This window comes from Aotus nancymaae, unplaced genomic scaffold (assembly GCF_030222135.1).
Source record: "Aotus nancymaae isolate 86718 unplaced genomic scaffold, 86718_ANA_hifiasm-v0.15.2.pri h1tg000046l, whole genome shotgun sequence".
NCBI lineage: Eukaryota > Metazoa > Chordata > Mammalia > Primates > Aotidae > Aotus > Aotus nancymaae.
In genome coordinates, this window is record NW_026988460.1 from 31309787 (window position 1) to 31330934 (window position 21148).

The following is a 21148-nucleotide window of genomic DNA, read 5'->3' on the forward strand; positions in this document are numbered from 1 at the left end:
TTAAGAAACTCACTCAAAAACACCACAACTACATTGAAACTGAGCAACCTGCTCCTGAGTGACTACTGGGTAAATAACACAATTAAGGCAGAAATAAATAAGTTCTTTGAAACCAATGAGAACAAAGATACAATGTACCAGAATCTCTGGGACACAGCCAAAGCAGTGTTTGGAGGGAAATTTATTGCACTAAATGCCCACAGGAGAAAGCAGAAAAGATCTAAAATCAACACTCTAACATCACAATTAAAAGAACTAGAGAAGCAAGAGCAAACAAATTCAAAAGCTGGCAGAAGACAAGAAATAACTAAGATCAGAGTAGAAATGAAGGAGATAGAGACATGAAAATCCTTCAAAAAAATCAATGAATCCAGGAGCTGGTTTTTGAAAAGATCAATAAAATAGATAGAACTCTAGCCAGACTAATAAAGAAGAAAAGAGAGAAGAACCAAATAGACACAATGAAAAAGGATAAAGGGGATATCAACACTGATCCCACAGAAATATAAACTACCATCAGAGAATACCATAAACACCTCTATGCAAATAAACTAGAAAATCTAGAAGAAATGGATAAATTCTTGGATGCATACACCTAAACCAGGAAGAAGTCAAATCCCTGAATAGACCAATAACAAGCTCTAAAATTAAGATAGTAATTAATAGCCTACCAACCAAAAAAAGCCCAGGACCAGATGGATTCATAGTCGAATTCTACCAGAGGTACAAAGAGGAGCTGGTACCATTCCTTCTGAAACTATTCCAAACAATGGAAAAAGAGGGACTCCTCCCTAACTCATTTTATGAGGCCAGCATCATCCTGATACCAAAACCTGGCAGAGACACAACTGAAAAAGAAAATTTCAGGCCAATATCCCTGATGAACATCAATGCGAAAATCCTCAATAAAACACAGGCCAACAAAATCCAGCAGCACATCAGAAAACTTATCTACCATGATTAAGTCGGCTTCATCCCTGGGATGCAAGGCTGGTTCAGCATATGCAAATCAATAAACTTATTGTATCACATAAACAAAACCAATGACAAAAACCATATGATTATCTCAACAGATGCAGAAAAGGTCTTTGATAAAATTCAACACCCATTCATGCTAAAAACTCTCAATAAACTAGGTATTGATGGAACGTATCTCAAAATAGTAAGAGCTATTTATGACAAACCCACAGCCAATATCATACTGAATGGCAAAAGCTGGAAGCATTCCTTTGAAAACCAGCGCAAGACAAGGATGCACTCTCTCACCACTCCTATTCAACACAGTATTGGAAGTTCTGGCCAGGGCAATCAGGCAAGAGAAAGAAATAAAAGGTATTCAAATAGGAAGAGAGGAAGTCAAATTGTCTGTTTGCGGATGATATGATTGTATATTTAGAAAACCCTATTGTCTCAGCCCAAAATCTCCTTAAGTTGATAAGCAACTTCAGCAAGTCTCAGGATACAAAATCAATGTGCAAAAATAAGAAGCATTCCTATAAACCAATAATAGACAGACAGCCAAATCATGAGTGAACTCCCTTCACAATTGCTACAAAGAGAATAAAATACCTAGGAATACAACTTACAAAGGACATGAAAGACTTCTTCTAGGAGAACTACAAACCACTGCTCAAGGAAATAAGAGAGGACACAAATAGAAAATCATTCCATGCTCATGGATTTACAAACAAGAAAGTAATGAACTGATAGGGTCTTAATTTCAGAAAGGTTCTCATTTTTAAAAGCATGATGTAGAACAGCCACAGGTGTGGTGTTATACTTTTTCTTAGCTTTAGTTTAGATGTCATGGTGGCCACAGAAAAGTCAGATCACAGCAGTTCCCTGATAGTTGAAGTCTGGAATGCCACCCTCTGCTTGGCAAGGCCTTTCACTTACCCTCCTGGCAGCCCCTCTGCAGCTCTCCAGAGCCCATTCTAGGACGACAGCTGTAAAATCAGCACAAGGGTAAAGAGGATACCATGGATACTGCACAATTCATGGCCCAGATTATCCCTGAGAGTCACGAAGAGTTCACTGAAATAGCAACGCCTCTCCTTTGTGCCTTCAGAGGCTGGCACCTCACTCTTTCTCAATCACAGACTGTCCCCTGTGGTCTCCTGTGCTCAGGGATGATGTATTTATCAGGATAGCTCCAGATGGCAAGAGTAAGCAACTGATTCATTTGCTTCTCCATTCCCAGCAGGCCCCACGAGGGCTTCAGAACTACAGCCAGCATATCAGCAGTGCCCATTTCTCTTGGGATCAAGGTGTTTCCTCTGATGACTCAATTGATGCTCCAGTCAGAAGAGGACTCTGCAAAGGAGTTATGGCAGCCCAAGAAGTTGGGACATGCCGGAAGGCCCATCTGCTCCTAGGACTGATTGCACAGTGACTATCCTCCTATTCAGAGGCTGTCACAGTCAGTGAGATAAGAATGCCCAACTCTCTCTCCACTCTGCCTAGTTTAGGCGGCCAGCACCAGAGGCTCCTCTAATGACAGCTGTGAAAGGAACCAATACTCCAAAGACATGTACAGTTGTTCTCAATTTTCCATGTGCATTTCACTACACTGGAAATATATAGTGGATTACGTTTTATTATATAATACAGTAAATACATTAGATTATACTTGAATTATATCTGGTTGATACCACAAAAGAATGAAAGGAGAGCAAATTATTATTTTACATGTACAATCTTGGAGTTGCACGGTAGCCACAGAAAAGTTAAACAGGTGTTTGAACACAAGTGCGTCCACCCCAGCAGCTCCTCTGCAGAGCCCATCTGAGGACAACTAAGCCCATCCTCAGTTCTCCTATGGTGAACTAAGAGGGAGATGACAGTGAGCCTCGATCTCAGTCCCCATCTCCCAACCAGCTCCCCCTGACCCAGTGTATCAGTCCTCCAGCAAAGGTCTCAGGGTTCCCCGGAAGACAGAAACAGAGAAAGTACAAGGAGAAAAGAATGCAATTTCATCTGAAAGGGCATTTATAGTAAGACTGTCCTTTTGTGGTCAGAAACATAACTATGTCTTTATTATTAGTGGTAAAGGAAAAAGCCAATACTAATGTCATAATACAAAAAAAAAAATTACAAAGTCAGAAATAACCTGTAATCATGAAACATACACTGAACAACAGCCTATGTTTTAAATCTGATTTTCCTGGTCCAACCTTGTCAAGGAATCCTCTGAAGGTCCCTGTACCCCACTCCATTCCCACTCTGGCAGGCCACCTGCATCCCAGATGGACCACATGTGGGGTCTAAGCCTGACAGTGCTCGGATAACCCTGTACCTCTGGGCTGTCTAACAATCATTGCCTGAGTGTGGATCAAGCTCACCAAAAGAAAAATGTGCCATACTGGCCCTAACCCTAACCCTCACCTATATTGACACTTTGGGAGGCCAAGGAGGGCAGGCTACCTGAGGTCAGGAGCTCGAGACCAGCCTGGCCAACATGGTAAAACCTCGTCTCCACAAAAATACAAAAATTAGCTGGTGTGGTGGTACATGCCTATAATCCCAGCTACTTGGGAGGCTGAGGCATAAGAATTGCTTGATCTCAGAAGGTGGAGGTTGCAGTGAGCCAAGATCACACCATTGCACTCCAGCCTGGGCAACAGCGTGAGACTCTGTCTCCAAAAAAACAAAACAAAACAAAAGAAAAAGGTGCCATATGACTATGAGGAATTGCAGTTCCTGAGACTGAGTCTCCCTTTCCAACACCACATAGTGAGAAGGCGAGTCTATAAAGTCACTTAGGCAAGAAACATGTAATTCACAGGTCCAGTTTTTGTTTTGTGTTTTGGTGGGGTTCTATGGAGCAGTTGAGAGCTGAATTCCATTTTTCCCTCTATAAATTTGGGCTTTTCTAAGCCTGATCACCTAGGTCAGGTACTTGAGCTTTGTCTGACTCCTAGAATGGATGATGAGCACTGGGACTCAGAGCCTGTTACCTGCTGTACGTCCTGCTGGAAGACACAGAGCTGCAGCCGCTGGTGGAGTCGCACCTTGCGGTGCTGCCAGATGCTCTCCAGCCGTCGCTGGTGGTGTAACACCTCATGCACCACGTCCAGCACCTGGTGCACTGCTTTGGAGTAGTTGGCTGTGGCTGTGAGGGATTCGGAGTTCCCAGGGCTCAGGGGTCGCTGCAGCACATCTAGCAGAGCTTTGCCATCCTGGCTGACCTGCAGGAAAGAGAGAAGTTTGGATTAAGGGAAAAGAGTGATAGGCAGGGCACAGAGAGAAACAGGAAGAGTCTGCTTGAGGGTCCCTGACTAGGCCTTCCGAGAATCTCAGGCCTCCCACACCCAGACAACTATCCAGCCAGAGCTTCCATAGGGCCCAGCCTCCAGCCTGGTGGAGGGCAGAGAAGCTGGAATCCTGGGATAGGGGAGTTGCTGTTGTGCTGGAAAGTTGTCTGTGAGACTCTCTCCCTTCCTGAATTTCAGCTCTGTGAGGGCAGGGACCCTGCCTGCTTGCTGCTCTCCCCGCAGTGCCCAAAACAGTGTCTGGCACACAGTAGGCACTTGGTAAATATTTTAACTGACTCACACCAGGAGAGACAGCATAACTTCATTTCAGAAATGAAGTCAATATAAGTTGCCACCATAACCCTCTCCTGCTCTTTCTTTCCCAATTTCCTCTATCTGGCTCCAAACTTTTAGATGTGTGATAAGAGGCAAGTTATTTAACCCCCTTGGTCCTCAGTTTCCATGTCTGTAAAAGAGGGATAATTATGTACATAATTCATAAAGTCGTAGTGAGGATTAAATGAGTTAACACACATAGAGTGTTTAGAATAGGGCCTGGCATGTGATACTGCCTACCAATTTTATCTTCATCATCATCACCATTGATATGGTTTGTCTGTGCCCCCACCAAAGTCTCATCTTGAATTGTAGTTCCCATAATCCCCACATGTTGTGGGAGAAAGCTGGTGGGAGGTAATTGAATCCTGGGGGCAGGTTTTTCCCATGCTGTTCTCATGTTAGTGAATAAGTCTCATGAGATCTGATGGTTTTATAAAAGGGCAATTCCCCTGAGCACACTCTTTTGACTGCCATCATGTAAGACATGACTTTGCTCCTTCTTCACCTTCTGCCATGACTGTGAGGCCTCCTTGGCCATGTGAAACTGTTAGCCCATCAGACTTCTTTTTTTTTCTTTTTTTTTAATAAATCACCCAGTCTCAGGTATGTCTTTATTAGTGGCATGAGAACAGACTAATACAACCATCATCACCATCGTCTCTCTCCCATTCTCTTTATTTCCTTGCCATTTTCTTTCTTTTGTCTATATCCTTTTGAAATATTTTGGTCTCACTCTATACCCCTTCTTTCTCCTGAAAAAAAACAGTAAAATCTCCATTTTTTCTAGAACATGCAGAGAAAGCTTGGGACACTTAGTCTGTGGACACACCATCCACATTCCTAGGTTGACTCGCCCTCAGTCTGAAAAAAGTGAGATGAGACTCTCTGCCATTCTTCTCATTGGAGTCCTGGCACAATCACAGGCATCAATAATCCTGGAAAGTGGCATCATACAATCAATACCTGTGGCCCTCCTGTGCTTGGCAGGGTACCCAACAGAACATGCATCTTTTTAATTTAAAACAGGGATGACTGGGAATTGATAAAAATTTTGAGTCTCCAAATTTGGTTACCAATTAAGTCAAAGTTGGCGTGGAGTCTTCCCCAAAAGAAGGCCTTTGAAGAAGAAAATGGTCTTTTATCCCACTAGCAAGGCAGGGAATGAGGTGTGCTTCTATTGCCACACCTCTGATGATGAAGCTGTTTGCCAGGTTTGCATCCTCCCCTCACCCCTCCTTTGGCCCCTGATAATAGCGTGGCTGGGGGTCCAGGAATACAAAAGCAACTGTTACTCCTGCTCATGGGGTCACAGAAATGCTTTCAAGGCTGGGTGGGTAAGAGGGGTGCTGGGATAGAAAACAGCAGAGGCCAGGAGAGTAAACCACTACTACCCACCCAATCCCCCTATCCCCATCTCCCATAATTGACTGCCAGGGGAGTAGGGTAGGGGAAGTGACTTATAAACAATGCAGAGGTGATGCCCACCAGAGTCATGAATAAGACAAATATCCTTGTCTTTGGCTAAACCCAGGAGAGCTCTCTTCCTGAAATTCTGAGCAAATGCTGTCTTTTGGCACCATGCTATGTCCAGGGCAGGGTGGTTAGAGATGGAGGCCCAAATCCTAGAAATCCACCCCGATTGAGCTCCAATCCTCTGCCTCAGTCTCCATATCTGTATGAAGCAGGGACAGCTCACTGGCCTCTGAAGCGGGCTTGAAGGGAAGGTTTAAGTCTCACAATGCTAAGGCCTGATAATTAATTGAGAGAAATATTGTATATATATGTATAATTACACCCATACCTCACATATGTGAAAGTATAATATTAATCTCATTTGTACTCTCTGTGTTTGTATTTTGCAAAGAGTAAATTTAAAGATTCTTGACCCATGGGCAGAGGCACAATTCTAAGAGACAAAGCACTGGGTCATATGGATCAGAGCTGATGAAATCAGATTTGGCTCATAAGTCCTCCGTTGTGCCTTCTACGATGACAGAAGACATTACCATTTTTTAGTACTCATTGCTGTCAGACACTGGGCCAAGTACATTACATACATTACCTTCATCTTCATTGTTTTAATTTTTTGTTGGGTACAATGATTTTATTTATTTAAATAGTTTTGCAGAACAGGTGGTGTTTGGTTAGATGGATATGTTCTTTAGTAGTGATTTCTTAGATTTTGATAGACCCATCATCCAAACAGTGTGCACTATACCTAATGTGTTCCCCCTACGTTCCCAAAGTCCACTATATCATGCTTATGTCTTTGTGTCCTCACAGCTTAGTTCCCACTTATACATGAGAATATGCCATACTTGGTTTTCCATTCCTTAGTTATTTCACTTAGAATAATGGTCTCCAACTCCATCCAGATTGCTGCGAATGCCATTATTTTGTTCCTTTTTATGGCTGAGTAGTATTCCATGGTGTACGTATACCACATTTTCTTTCTCCAGTTGTTGGTTGAAGGGCATTTAGGCTGGTTCCGTATTTTTGCAATTGCAAATTGTCATGTATTACCTTTATAACCTCAACACCAGCCTACGAGACAGGTGTTACCACTTTCATTTCACAGATGAAACGGGGTTCAAAGTGTTTAAGTAACTTGCCTGAGGTCACACAGCTAGCAAATAGGATAGCTAGGATTCAAACTCAGTTTGACTATGGCAAAAACCCTTACTCTTACCTAGAAGCCATTGGTTCTTAGACTTCAATGTGCATCATACTCACCAAGGGTAATAGTTGTTAAAATGTAGGTTCCTAATATCACTTCTTGACATTCTGATTCAGTCTGGGGTGGGACCCAGGAATCTGTATCAGGTGAGTCTGATGCAGGTAGTCCAGGAAGCCATTTTAACACTCTTCTAACTAATCCTGCCCCAGAGGAAACACATCGCTGGATATGAATTCACTTCTTCTCATCCAGCTTCCTTAATCAGCCCATCTCCCTCCATCTCTCAGTCCCCTCTCTCAGAATTCATGCCAGTTAACAAACCTACTAACTTGTGTATATGTACACAGATATACATATGTAGCTGTTACCTTTTACTTTGAGAGGACTGTTAAGAGGTTCCCCCACCCCCCTTTCTTAACTTTGCAGTAACCCCCCTGCCTTTGATTTGGTCAATGGAAGAGCCTTTGTCCTTCATATCCATGGAAGCTTCTTGCTCCTGCAAACACTTATCTCCACCCTACGTGATTTCCTCTGGATCTTCCAGTATTAAAATTAATATTTTTTAACGAGTTGTTTCATAAAAAGGTGGCAGGGCTAGTGCGAACATGTCCATTCACCAACCAGAAAGCAAACTCCAGAGAAGCGCAGCTTCATTTCCTTATATTCCTCCCCCAAGAGGAGAAAGTCCAGTCTTCACACACAGGATGAGGCAGGTATATATATATATATATATAGTGTGTGTGTGTGTGTGTGTGTGTGTGTGTGTGTGTGTATATATATATAGTGTGTGTGTGTGTAAAAGAAAGAGAGAGAGAGAGAGAAAAAGAGAAGGAAGGAAGGGAGGGAGGGAGGGAATGAATGTGAGTGCAACAAGGTGGTGCCTAATAATAGCCCCAATTTTTTTCTGTTTCCTGACTGGAGACACCATAGTTCACAGATCAAGGTTCTTATAGATGTCACTAAAAAAAGAAAAACAGCCTCTCTTCTTCTTAGTCCCACCCAGGCTATTTCACAGTGCGCAGGCCAGTGCCCTTATCACCCACCCACATGCAGACATGCCCAAGACCCATGGCTGCCCTGCTCCATTCTCACCTCTGTGTAGGCTTGGGTCACCTGCTCATACAAGGTCTGGTGGTGGTGGATTGCCAGCTCGAGGTCCTGCATTTCGGATGGCAGACCACCTTCACTGCACATCTTGCACCAGGCGTCCACTCCAGACAGGAACTGGAAGGAGATATCAGGTGGGTCAGTGGGGGAGCACTGAGGGTGGGGAGTTGGGTGGATTATGGAGAGAGGATCAGATACCTTGGGAAGAAACATCAGGATTTCTGAAAGCCTTCGGAGAACACTGTAGAGGGTAGAGTTTTCTAATTCTACAAACACTAACCTGTAGTAAGAAATCAGACCCAGGCACCCATTTAGGAAGTATAGTCTCCATAAAAATGACTATTATGAGGCTGGGCATGGTGGCTTATGCCTGTAATCCCAGCACTTTGGGAGGCCGAGGCAGGTGGATCACGAGGTCAAGAGATCGAGACCATCCTGGCCAACATGGTGAAACCCCGTCTCTGCTAAAAATACAAAAATTAGCCGGGTGTGGTAGCATACACCTGTGGTCCCAGCTACTCAGGAGGCTGAGGCGGAAGAATCACTTGAACCCAGGAGGCGGAGGTTGCAGTGAGCTGAGATTGCGCCGCTGCACTCCAGCCTGGTGACAGAGCAAGACTCCGTCTGGAAAAAAAAAAAAATGACTATTATGAAACTGTAGGAGGCAGATGAGTCGTCAGACGTTTAATAGGTTGTGGCTACACACAAACTGTAATGTCCAGGTATGGAAACAGCTCACCCCATTCCACGAATACATTAGCGCTTCCTGTCCCATGCATACTCACAGGTATATGTGAGGGGCTGTGTGTAACGTAAGATGTTCCACACCTGTGCTTTACAGTGTGTACATCCAGTTGTGAAGACAAGCAAAAAACACCTCACACCGGAGCACCAGGAACTCCAGGGAACTTGTAGAGACCATTCCCACAGGTGATGGAGACTATCCTCAACAGGACTCCCACTGTTGGGTCAGTCCTCTGAGGAGTGGAAGCGAGAGAGGCAGCCTAGGGGGAAAGACTATGCTACACCTACTGCATCCAGGGATATGTAGACATAGATCTTGACAGACGTCAAATTATTTAAAAATTAAAATTAACAACTATGGAAGACTATGGGTCTTCATGCACAAAGGGTGAGCTAACTGAAAACACTCAGATTTATAGGGTGGAAAAATGCACCTTTAAAATGCAAATGGGCCGGGTGCGGTGGCTCAAACCTATAATCCCAGCACTTTGGGAGGCCGAGGCGGGTGGATCATGAGGTCAAGAGATCGAGACCATCCTGGTCAACATGGTGAAACCCCATCTCTACTAATACAAAAAATTAGCTGGGCATGGTGGCGCGTGCCTGTAATCCCAGCTACCCAGGAGGCTGAGGCAGGAGAATTGCCTGAACCCAGGAGGCGGAGGTTGCAGTGAGCCGAGATCGCACCATTGCACTCCAGCCTGGGTAACGAGAGCAAAACTCCATCTCAAAAAAAAAAAAAAAAAAAAAATGCAAATGATTCACCCAACAGTCTGGAATCGTTCTGTCTACAATTCCTCTTGCCTAGGTGCACAGCTCCATTTAAATTAATTGCCTAAATATCTTTTTATCCCATTGCCAAGAACAGCCCATATGAGGACAATAAAGAGCTGCCTAAATAAACACACGAAAAAAAATAGCCTTGAGTCAGTTTTTTTTTTTCCCCATTAAAAAGAAGAGTGGTTTATGAGTGTCCCTGAAGGACTAGTAATACCTGCTGAAATTGCATTAAAAAATAGATACAAATAAAATTGCTTCTGATCCAAACCAGTCCAAGTCAGGAAATATGACATAAACGTGCACTTCTGCTGTTTCCTCAGTTCTGGCACTGCAACTGCTTGCATTCTAGTTTTGTTGTCACTGTCAGCTTTCAGTCCCTGACCTGTTGATTGTTATGGTTGACTTTTCATTCTGTATGTTTTGTAACACATTAGGCCATTTCTTAGCAATTCTGGAAGAGTGCCAGGTGCCATCCAGTATCAGATTAAACAATACATGCTGAAATCTTAGAAGCTTCTTTGCTCCGCCAATAAATACTTTACAAATGACCCTGGGAGCAACTTGACATTCTTGTGTCGATCATGGCGGAGCACTCCTTCAAGGCCCTTGGGATTTCTTTGCAATATTCTAACAGGGGTCCTGTAGCATATCCCACAAAATGTTCACCTCAAGGAAATAATGCCAGAGAGACAAAGAGAGAAGCAGTGGGTCTTCCTTAACCAATCTGTAAAAACCTAGAACAAAGTATGTAAGTGATAACGTTGAAGAGAGAACAGGAGATTGAACATCAATATTCTCATGGCCCTAAGAATGAACCAGTCACTAACAGTCTCTACCACCATCAACTTTAACAACAGCGACAAAAAGATATGGCCAAATCCCTCTCAAAGCATAAGGTTATGCTTGACATAAGTATTATGTCAGTCTTTGGGAAGTTCTCAGGTGTAAACAGACACAAGCGGAGGAAATAAAAAGATACCAGGATAGCATGTGGAGCAAATACCCATAGTAGGAATATCCACTGTTTAGTAAGCATATGAGGCACCTTACATGTTCCATCTCTCATGCTGTATCCTTAGCACAGCCCTGTGGCATTTATGATTAGCTCCACATTACAGATGAGGAAACAAGCTCAAAATGGTGTCATTACTTGCCCAAGAGTGAATGAATGGTAGAGCTGGGATCAGAATCCATGTGTCTTGCCTTAAAGTCTAGACTCTTAATTATGCTGTGTTGCCTTCCATGCTAGACAGGGTAACAGAGGGAGAGATTTAAGGTGTGACCAGGTGTCTGACTCTCCCTGGCCTATGTTACCCAAATGTGATGCAAAGAAAGAAATGCAGAGGTTAAGAACACAGGCTTAGTATAAAACACACCTGAGTTGAAAGCCTATCTACTCATAGATTGTGTGATGTTAGCAGTGGTGCGTTAGTAAATGTTTAACAACCAGCACATATATGTATGTGTGTTATGACTACATATTACACATACATAGGTAAGTGCATTTACAAATTCTACCGATATAAAGAATGTATATCCCGCAACTTACAGAGAATAATAACATATACAATGCTATATATTGTATATTTAATGTAGCCGGTTGATTCTCACAGGATGCTTTTGACCTATGGTTGGAACTGACAAACATGTATAGTTCTGACATACATGCTGATTGATATATTCACTATGTTAAGGAGTGAAACAAAAACGAAAAACATCTGAATACTTATGCCAGAATATCACTTGTTCATCCAGGATGTCAGCAACTTCATTGCTGAACAAAATAACAGTTTTTTTTTAACATTGGAAGAATATTTCCTTGATTTTTGTGTGTTACTCATAGTGTAAGAGCTATACACAGAGTACGTTTTTAAGTTCAGTCTGCACTTTAAAACACTTTCTCCCTCATTTTCTTAAGACTCTAGGCAACAATAAAGCAATAAACCAATCCCTGGTTTGTAGCATCTGATAATTTCTATAATATGAAACTCCTACTATGGTGTGTTTTAAGCTACCAATGTTACATCACCAACATGGAGTTGGGAAGAGATGATCCATACACAGCACACAATTCTATGGTATTTCCACCATAGAAAAAAATAAATACATAAAAATGACCTCAAGAACATAGGTAATAACAATATGTGGTAAAATAATCAGGAAATTATGAGTTTTGAGTATTTATTAACTTTGCTTTATCATAACATATTTAATTATAAACCTAAATAATTAAGCAATGGCTAAATGTCATAATCAGCTCATAAAATTTCTGAAAATTTAACTGTCTCTCTATGAGCTGGTTCAAGACAGGCTCCAACACATAGTGGGATCTTAGGCAGGTCAATCACTTAATCTCTCTGAGCTTCAGTGTTCCTCTTTGTAAAATGGGTTAGCCAGTGTCACTGGCCAATGCCTGGCCACTTAGTAAGTACAAGTAATTATTATCTTGATCCATTATATTATTATTATATTACTATTATCCCTAGCAAATGCTTCATATAAAATTAGTGTCCCCCTGCTCTCTGCACCTCAATGATCATTTTACATTCACCCCTTTGATCTGTGTTCAGAGAATGCACACTAAGCGGACAGTCAACATATGCACATATGCACACGCAACCACTACCAAGCAAAATGTAAACAGACTCTGGGTCCCCTCTTATTTGTATGACAAGCAAAGTCACCAAGAGTTACCAGTGTTTCTTTGTGCACACAGGAGTCATGAAAGTGATAGAACATAGGTTACTGTTGCAACAACTCAGCAGGGTCTTCAGTGTCTCAAAAAGACAGGCAGAGCTCTCTATAGAACGTGTGTGCTCCCACCTAGCCTTCCCCTGCCCATGCCCAACCCTTCTCACCAATAGCAGCTGCTGTGGGTTTTTGGGCTTTACCTGCTCAGCCTTCTGGTGGAACACAGCAGACATGGCGAGGATGGTGCTGCGTTCATCCAGGGCAGCAGCAAAGCTCTTCCACTCCTGGTCTAGCTGGGTGGAGATCTGCTTGATTTGTTGTGAGGCATAATGGCCAGCCTCAGAGAGGCGGGAAGCCACAGACATGATGCGGTTGATGTTGACATAGGCATTCTGGAAAGCAAAGGAGAGTGCTCAGTGGGGAAGCTCAAAAGACATACAATGAGCACTTTTGTGGGGTGCATATTTGGGGAAGGGAGCTACCCAAAACAAAAAGTCTGAGTGAGAGAGGCTGGTACAGGCTATATTAGTGTATTTGGTTTTGGCCCAAGGGAAATCTTTTTCTACAATTCAATTTCAGTAGATAGCAGGGACCTTTCATTGTGGGTAACCAGCATAGATTTTGTGCCAACTGTTAATGTACTTTAAGCAGTTACTTTACATGGACTACCTTTATGTAATCTTCACAACCATCATACGAGATCATTCCCGGGGATGGCATATCACTCCCAAGAGCGCTCTTTGGAAGTGATGGCTCAGATAAGGGCACAAGCTAACAGAGGCAGAGACATCTCTCTTGCTCAGGAGAGGGCTGTACCCAGGGCATTATTGCCACCTACATACAACAGGGCAGAAGTACTCATCGAAGAGGGCAAAGGAGACATGGTAATTCATCTTCCTATCACCTAGCAAAGATGTCCCCACCTTCCTCCTACCTCCTTCAGCACTGACAAAAGAGCCGAAGCACTGGTCATCAAACAAAGTTTAAATAAAGACAGCATTTGAAGCCACTCACTTTTCCAGGCCAATAATAAGGTCGATGAAGCCCTTTCTTATTCCTGCTTGATTTAGGAGGATTTCCCCACCTGATCCCAAAAGGCATCTGTAGGTACCCTAAAAGCATCAAGGAGGGGCTCTCTTGGCCTATTGTCTCCTGTCATTTTGTGTTTTGTTTACGTGTTTTGTTTATATTCATTTCCATCTTTGCTTGCTAATTAAAAATTCATGAACATGTATGCTGTTTCCTATTAGGTCATCAAAAAACGCTCCAGGAAGGAACAAGACAAAAGAAAGAACAAGACAAAAGAAAAACCCCACAAACATAAGACAGTAGTGATTATGGCTATTTTTAACTGCTATCTCCTGTTAGTTGTCTGAGGTGTCAAAACAATCAGGAAAGTGGCAACCACAGGGAGCTTTTCCTAATCACACAATGTCTGCATGAAGGAGGAGCAGAGAGGCACCTTAATCCTTTGTTACAAATCTTCTCAAATGATTATACATATTCTTCAGTAACAACATTTTCTCTAGGTTCTACTAGCTCAGGTATAGTTCATTAATACTCAGTAGTTTTAATGAAGATTCTTTATTTTCCTCTCTCACTTCCCTTCTGGTCCCCATTTGTCTTAGCTGTCCCTGACCTCTGAGCACTCCATCCCAAACCTGGGCCAGGTTGATAGGGTCTCTCTTAATTTAAAATGTCTCTGTGGAAGTTTAAAAGATTAAGTGAAGAACTCCACACAAATCCATCCTGATGTCTAATGACCCCCATGTGTCATCTCTTTTTTTAGTCTGGCCTGAGACCTTTCTGACACAGTGCATTTTCCTAACAGAACTGGGATATTACTGATTCTTGTTATGGGAAATAACTATCCTCTAAAGATGTTGGATTCATTCTCAGTCTTATTTTCTGAGTTAGGACACAAATTCTACTGAAAATTAACCTCTATTTATAGAACTGACCGAAAAACCACTCTGCACTTAGAAATAGAAGGAAAGGAGGGGGAGGGGAAAGCACACACTGATTTTGACAGTTTTATCTTTTTTTTTTTTAATTCAAGAGAAATACAGTTTTATCTTCTATGGAAAGAATAGGGGAGTCCCTCAAATCTCCTGCTCCTGTCATTGTCTTACTTTGGGTTCTCCTCAAAGCAGACATTGAGACAAAGATTTGGGGGAGAGAGTTTACTTGGGCATGGTCCCAGGAAGCATAGTGAAAGGGAGGGGAAGTCAAAGAGGAAAGGGAGAGAAATGAATAATGGATGTGTTAAGTGCTATGAGCAACCCGGGTTCAATCCCTGTTGAGAACTTTTGGGAAACTATAAAACACACCTCTGAGCTGTCCCACTGAGAGGTGAGGAATCTGGGTTTCTGATGCACTAAGTCCCATAGATCTTTGGTTGAAGGTCCTTCCTGGGGTAAGTTCCTGGCATTTCCAGCTGAATCCACAAACAGACCAAACACACTTCTGAGGTCAGAGAGTGATCACTGCAGATAAATGCAGGAAGCTGTCAGTTTGTATGCGAATCACCTGCAGATGACCCCCAGGGCAGGCTGAGGCCATATGGGTGGGACATTGACAGTATCTGAAAAAGCTGTCCTCCCAAACTGGATTCAAATCCAGGAATCCATGCCCCTGTCCCTTATCCAGATCTATCTAGGTTTCTGCGTTTTCCTGTCCTGGAGAAAGGCCTTGTGTACTTTGGCCAGATGGAATGCAAGAATAGCAGTAAGAGCAAGGCATTACCCTGTACCCAGATATATCCTATGGACACCCAGCCTTTTGTCATCATTGCCAGTTACGTTCTCCTCCCTCCCAAGGCACACAGGGAGGCATATTTCTGCTCACTTTTAGGAAGAACTTTCTAGCTATTAGAAGTGTCCAACTGTGGCTGCCTCTGGAGACTCTTAACACCTTGTCACTCATTCAAATATTTATGGAGAGTGGGCCAGGCTCTGTGTTGAGGAGATCAAAAAGGAATTAGATAGGATTCCTGCCCACCTACCCCCTGCCTGCAGTGGCTCACGGCTGAGACTTAAGACAAGTCCTCAAATAACTGGAATTTAAAACAAAATGAAGCAAGTGCTTCCACAGAGGTAGAAGTGACTCCCTGTGGGGATTCAGAGGGAAGGGATCTGAAGCACTGGCAGGGCTGTTGTGAAGAGGCTCCCTGCATGAAAGAGGGTGGGGAGGCTAGCAGTCCTCCACGGTTCCCTTCCACCTTTAAGCCTCTGATCATACATTAAAACTAAAAGCAAATAAACAAACAAACAAAAAAAGAACAGAGCTTTACAGTTCACATTCTAGACTAGCACAGTAAATGCCCTTTTTGTTTCCTTATCAGCAGGCAGAGAAATGTCTTGCTAAAACCAACAAATAATTATGGCTCACAAATGAAGTAGAGGGAGTACCCCTCACAATAGAGGGATAAATATAATGCTGACTTATGAATTTGCTCATTGTTCTTCCCTATAGCCCCTTTTCAGAATATCTAACACTTCAGGCAAGTCACGTCACCCAAGTTCATCATCTTTTTCTCCTTTACCCCAGAACCTGAGAGAAATGGGTAGATAGATTCTAAACTGCAGTTGTCTGTGGGTACAAGGACAGTAACACAACAAATAAGAAGGGAGTGATGGCAAGGAAGGTCTCCAATGACTTAAGAGGAAAGAATGAGGCTGAAGAGCTGGATTAGGAGTCTGAATAAATAGGAGTGCTTACTCATTAAGCATAAATGACATTTCATGGCCTCTGGTCAATCTATTTGTGTGGTTCTTCTGGGTGACTGTTTATGTCCCTATTAGGAATATTTGGAAGTTATGTTTCCCCTTGGGACACAGCCAAGAGGAGGAATGGATATTTTGGCTCTTTACAGCCTTCCCATTTCCTACCAGCTGCCCCCTCCACTCTCTTCCATCTGCCTGGCTCTCCCATTCTTCCCTGCCAGCCTTCAATGCCCTTCCATTTGCAGAGCTGCCTGTCAGTCAAGGGCATTAAAATTACAGGGCCAGGAATCAAGAGCCATGAATTTGGTCCTAGCTCTGGCACTCACTTAAGATGTCACTTGAGTTCTCTGTGCCTCAGTTTCCTCATCTGTAAGGGAGTTGACCTAATGATCTCAGACATTCCATTTCTGAGTAAGTAGTATCAGTTCCAGGAGACCAGGAGCATAGTGCTGCCTACTCCAGAGGTATATGTAGCCCAGGCCTGCTGTCCATGTCTCAGCACCTCATGCTGGCTTTGCTCACTGCCCAGTAGTGTGAGGACCAAGGCTGGAGCTGGCCCCCCTGAGTCCTTCAGCTTCCAGGTGACCAAGAGCCAGAGGCCCTTCTCCCCTTCTCCTCTTCAGCCCCTTCCCCTCAGCTGAGATGCCCAGACTAACCAGCTTCCCTGGCCAGAAGGTAATAACTTGACTAATAATTCTAGCTTGATAAGTATCTTCTTAAAAACCCCCCATATATATGCAGTCTGCTGTTATTAAATTATTATCATTATCCAAAGTATGGCACAGCCTAGGTATAAACACAATCTACCCTGCAGGAGGCAATGTACCTGCAGCACAGTCTGTTGCATCATCTACCTCATCTTACCTCCCCCAAAAGCCTCTCCTCCCACCATTTTGGTCATAAATAGGAAAAATAACTAAATTCCGACAAAATCTTTGTAACTTAAAAACCATGTATATTGACACCCTGCCCTCACTTTTGTCACCCACAAAATTCTCTTTCCTTTTTTCATTTCTGCAGTCATTAACTGGAGATCACAGGATGGAGAGCCCCTTCTTCTGAGGCCTTGTCCCCTGCTGTGATTAACTGAAATCGATGGAGCAGAGTCATTGTAGTGAAAAACTGCTTGGCAGAATCTTGATCAAAGTTTTTAGCCCTGCCCAAAGGGCTCCTACTTCCAACCTGATTCCTGGCTTATGCCTAATGGCTAGAAAAACAAGATAATGATAGCTTTCCATTGAAAACCTTAGCTAAATTTTCTCTTTGTGATTTCTTATGTGGTATACTGAAAGAGATACTGGTTATTCTAGAAATAATCAGTTGATGCAAGTTATCATTTTGGTAACCTTAAGCTATGTGTCAGGGGCTGATTATAAGAGAAGATCATTGCCAAGAGAGGGTATTATCTGAATCCCATTCACTTCACTCCTAAAAGCAGAGGTGAACTTTATACTCCTGTGGTCACAGGCCCCACTCTGAATTAGACACTCTCTCTGTGGATTACATGAGATAACGTAAAGCATCCAACCAGTTGCCTGGCACAGAACCAACAGTGTAAAGAATGTCTTATCTTTTCCCTCATTCAGTTCCAGGAGATTGGCATTAAGCCCCCAAGTGAAGTGCATACCAAATAAAGTGTTAGTAAAAAAAAGAAAATCTATCAACAATTCCAACAAGAGGCAAAATAAGCAAAGTCTCATTGTCTTTCACAGAGAGCACAATACAAGGTTCCTACTATTCCCTACTATAGCTGTTAATGCTGCCCTAGCCACTTACCAGGCTATGCCCTACATGCCACAAACCCTCTGCTGCAGACACTCTTCCCCTAGGAGTTAAAAGTCTGGAGCCCAGAATTGTCTATGAGTTTTTCCTTGACCCAGAGAGATCGGAGGATTCAGAATCAGCCAATAAGGTGCCTCCTGAGCCATGCTCTTTCAATACAATGTCCTTCCATACCTTAAGTTGGAAAAATAGGATCTTTGTCTCCTGAGATAGTCTTCTTGGGGTGCCTCCACCACCTTGGCATGTGTTAGTCACATCCAGAGCACTCAGAAGTGGGGCCATCTTGTCCTCATACAAGGAAACAGATCCTTCTCCTTATCAGGAACTGTATTACAAAAGGTGACAGAAGTCTCCTCCCCATGCTGGGTGTTGGGGTTCTTCACTTTGTGGTCTATGGGCAATATGACTTGTCTTCAGCTCGAGAGAGGCAGAGGGAGCTCATCAAAGAGCTGTTTTATCTCTGCAAGGAACAAGTCCTGAGCACAAGGTTCTCAATTCCTTTCCAATTAATGAGGCTACAACTTTTTAATCATTATTATGAAAATGAAAGATGTGATCTGTCTGTCAGATCATCAGAGGAGATAAGGTATAACCGCCACTTAGGGGACACTTTTCCTAAAGGGGCTCTGTCCTCTCGACAAGCTCTTGAGACCTTGACTCTCCAAATATAAAAGTGAAGGGAGAGAAGCCAGGCAAACAACCAGCTGAGAGCCAAGGTACTCAGCAAAATCATTCAGGTCAAATGAAAATCAAATGCTCAACCAAAAAGCTAATACAAAATATAAACAGTATTACCTCAACAGAGAAAACATTATACATGCCAAGGAAGCATACCCAAATGCTACCAGTTATTGAATGCTTTTTTTTTTTTTTTTTTTTGAGATGGAGTCTCACGCTGTCACCCAGGCTGGAGTGCAGTAGCATGGCCTTGGCCCACTGCAACCTCTACCTCCCAAGTTCAAGCAATTCTCCTGCCTCAGCCTCCCGAGTATCTGGGATTACAGGTGCATGCCACTGCGCCCAGCTAATCTTTGTATTTTTGGTAGAGATGGTTTTGCCACGTTGGCCAGGCTGGTTTCAAACTCCTGACCTCAAGTGATTCACCCGCCTCTGCCTCCCAAAGTGCTGGCATTATAGGTATGAGCCACCGTGCCTGGCCTGAATGCTTATTTTGTACCAGTTATACAAGATGGTGGGAATTTTTCTGTAGGATCTTTTTCTCATCTCTATTCTCTTATACATAGAAGCATTAAAAAATAATTTTGGTATATATATGTTATATATATATATATATAATTTATATATAATATAATCAGGGAGAAACAGGTTATTAAAACTATACAGAAGAGACTCTCCCTCTCCATTGAAGTTAATAATCAAAATATCAGATGTCAAAACACCTGATGGAGTTAGGGAATTTATGTTCAAACTCCTACTTTTATCAACTCACTCTTTTTATTCAGGCAGGTTGTTGTTTCCAGTTTCTTTCTTCCTCACTATAAATAATGCTAGGAGTTTATTGGTATTTTTAACTTTAACAGATTTGGTTTTTTAAATTTACTTTTTCTTATAGATGGAGTCTAGCTATGCTGCCTAGGTTGAATGCTAACTCCTGAGCTCAAGCAATCCTCTCTCCTCAGCCTCCCAAATTGGTGGGATTACAGGAATTTGGTATTTTAAATTTTAATTTAAAAAATAATTTTAATATATCTTTAATACATTTAGCTGGGCTGCACTCCATCAAAGCTGAAATTACTCAAATTTTCCCATCTCTTTCGACTTCAGCAAAAAATATACATATTTTTTAGTGAAATGCAATTTACATATAGTAGAATAAGTAGGTTCTAATGACCAAAACTGCTTTTCTAAGGAAAAGAACATAAAATCACTTTATTTAAAGTTTTTAGAAGCCAAGTTCATGCAACAATCTCATTTTATAGTTAGGAAATAAAAAAAGGAACACAGCCATTGCTTGTATCTAGCTAATGTGTGTGATATCAGTCAAGCAACATGTTCAAAGAAAGAGAAAGAACAAGACTAGAACCCCGGCACCTTGATTTCCTCTCTACATGGCCCTTCCACTTATTGCTACCTTTTTCTAGTGCTCTGCAGCTTATATTAACTTAAGTTTTTATTTTGTCAATCTCAAAGAAAGTGCTGAAGAATAGTATTTGGAGATTTTCTCATACAGTTTTCAGAGACCTTGTGAGTAACACTCAGAATCAGTAAGAAAATAAAGAGATTGTGTCAAAGCAATGGAAAAAGCTCAGCCTCACTTCCTTTCTCCAGCTTAATAACACCATATGTATTACTTACATCTTTGCCAGTATCAAACTCACTTTGGGTCCTAAAGCTGTTAAATCATTAGTTCATGATTAATTAGTTTAGCATTACCATGTAAACCTGCTGATCCCACCTCAAAACATATGGATACTGGGATAGTAACATCTGGAATAAGAACTGTGCATGCTTGAAACTATACTACAATAGCTAGGAGATGTGATGAGCTCTAAAGGAAACCTCCAACTTCTGCCTCCCATGACCCACAGGGTGCCCTCTGGGGGCCCAAATGGGGCAGCTGATTGATGACTATCAGATCAGGTCTGGCCAAACAGTAGGTCAAACCATGTGGAAGCCATCTGTCACTGCCGGATGGAGAGAGAAAAGGAACAGGAATAGCCCCGGTGCTCAGCAAAGATAACATTGGCTCATGAGTCCTGTCCCTCCGGCCTGGCTTGCCTTAGCAATGTTTCCTCCAGCAATTGCTTTACAAATCATTAAGCAGCCGTGAAAACAAGCGCCTGGCCATATGTCCAAAGGCCACAGGAAACCTAGGAACAGGTTTAAGAAAAAAGAGAAGCTCCTCTCTCTCTCCTTTCTCAGCCCTGAGTAAACCTCCTTGGGCAAGGGTAAATTTTTATGCATGAGGCATCGTTGCAAAATTTAAATGGTAGGGAAGGATGGGTACAGCTGGAATCAAATTCAGGGACACCAGTGAGGCAAGTGATTAGGGGAAAAATGCAGCTTTTCTTGGTTAGGATGTAGTAATT

General features: G+C 42.5%; 1 protein-coding gene across 18 annotated transcripts in view; it reads right to left on the reverse strand.

The window, feature by feature from the left end:
• Positions 1–21148, reverse strand: part of KALRN (kalirin RhoGEF kinase) — a 699137-nt gene that overhangs the window by 392932 nt on the left and 285057 nt on the right. For all 18 annotated transcript variants that reach the window (XM_021673991.2, XM_021674000.2, XM_064362131.1 and 15 more), the window contains exons 7-9: positions 12792–12983; positions 8362–8493; positions 3957–4187 (exon numbers count right to left, since the gene is read on the reverse strand). In XM_021673991.2, coding sequence (XP_021529666.2) covers positions 3957–4187; positions 8362–8493; positions 12792–12983 — 555 coding nt within the window. The remainder of the gene's footprint in view (positions 1–3956; positions 4188–8361; positions 8494–12791; positions 12984–21148) is intronic.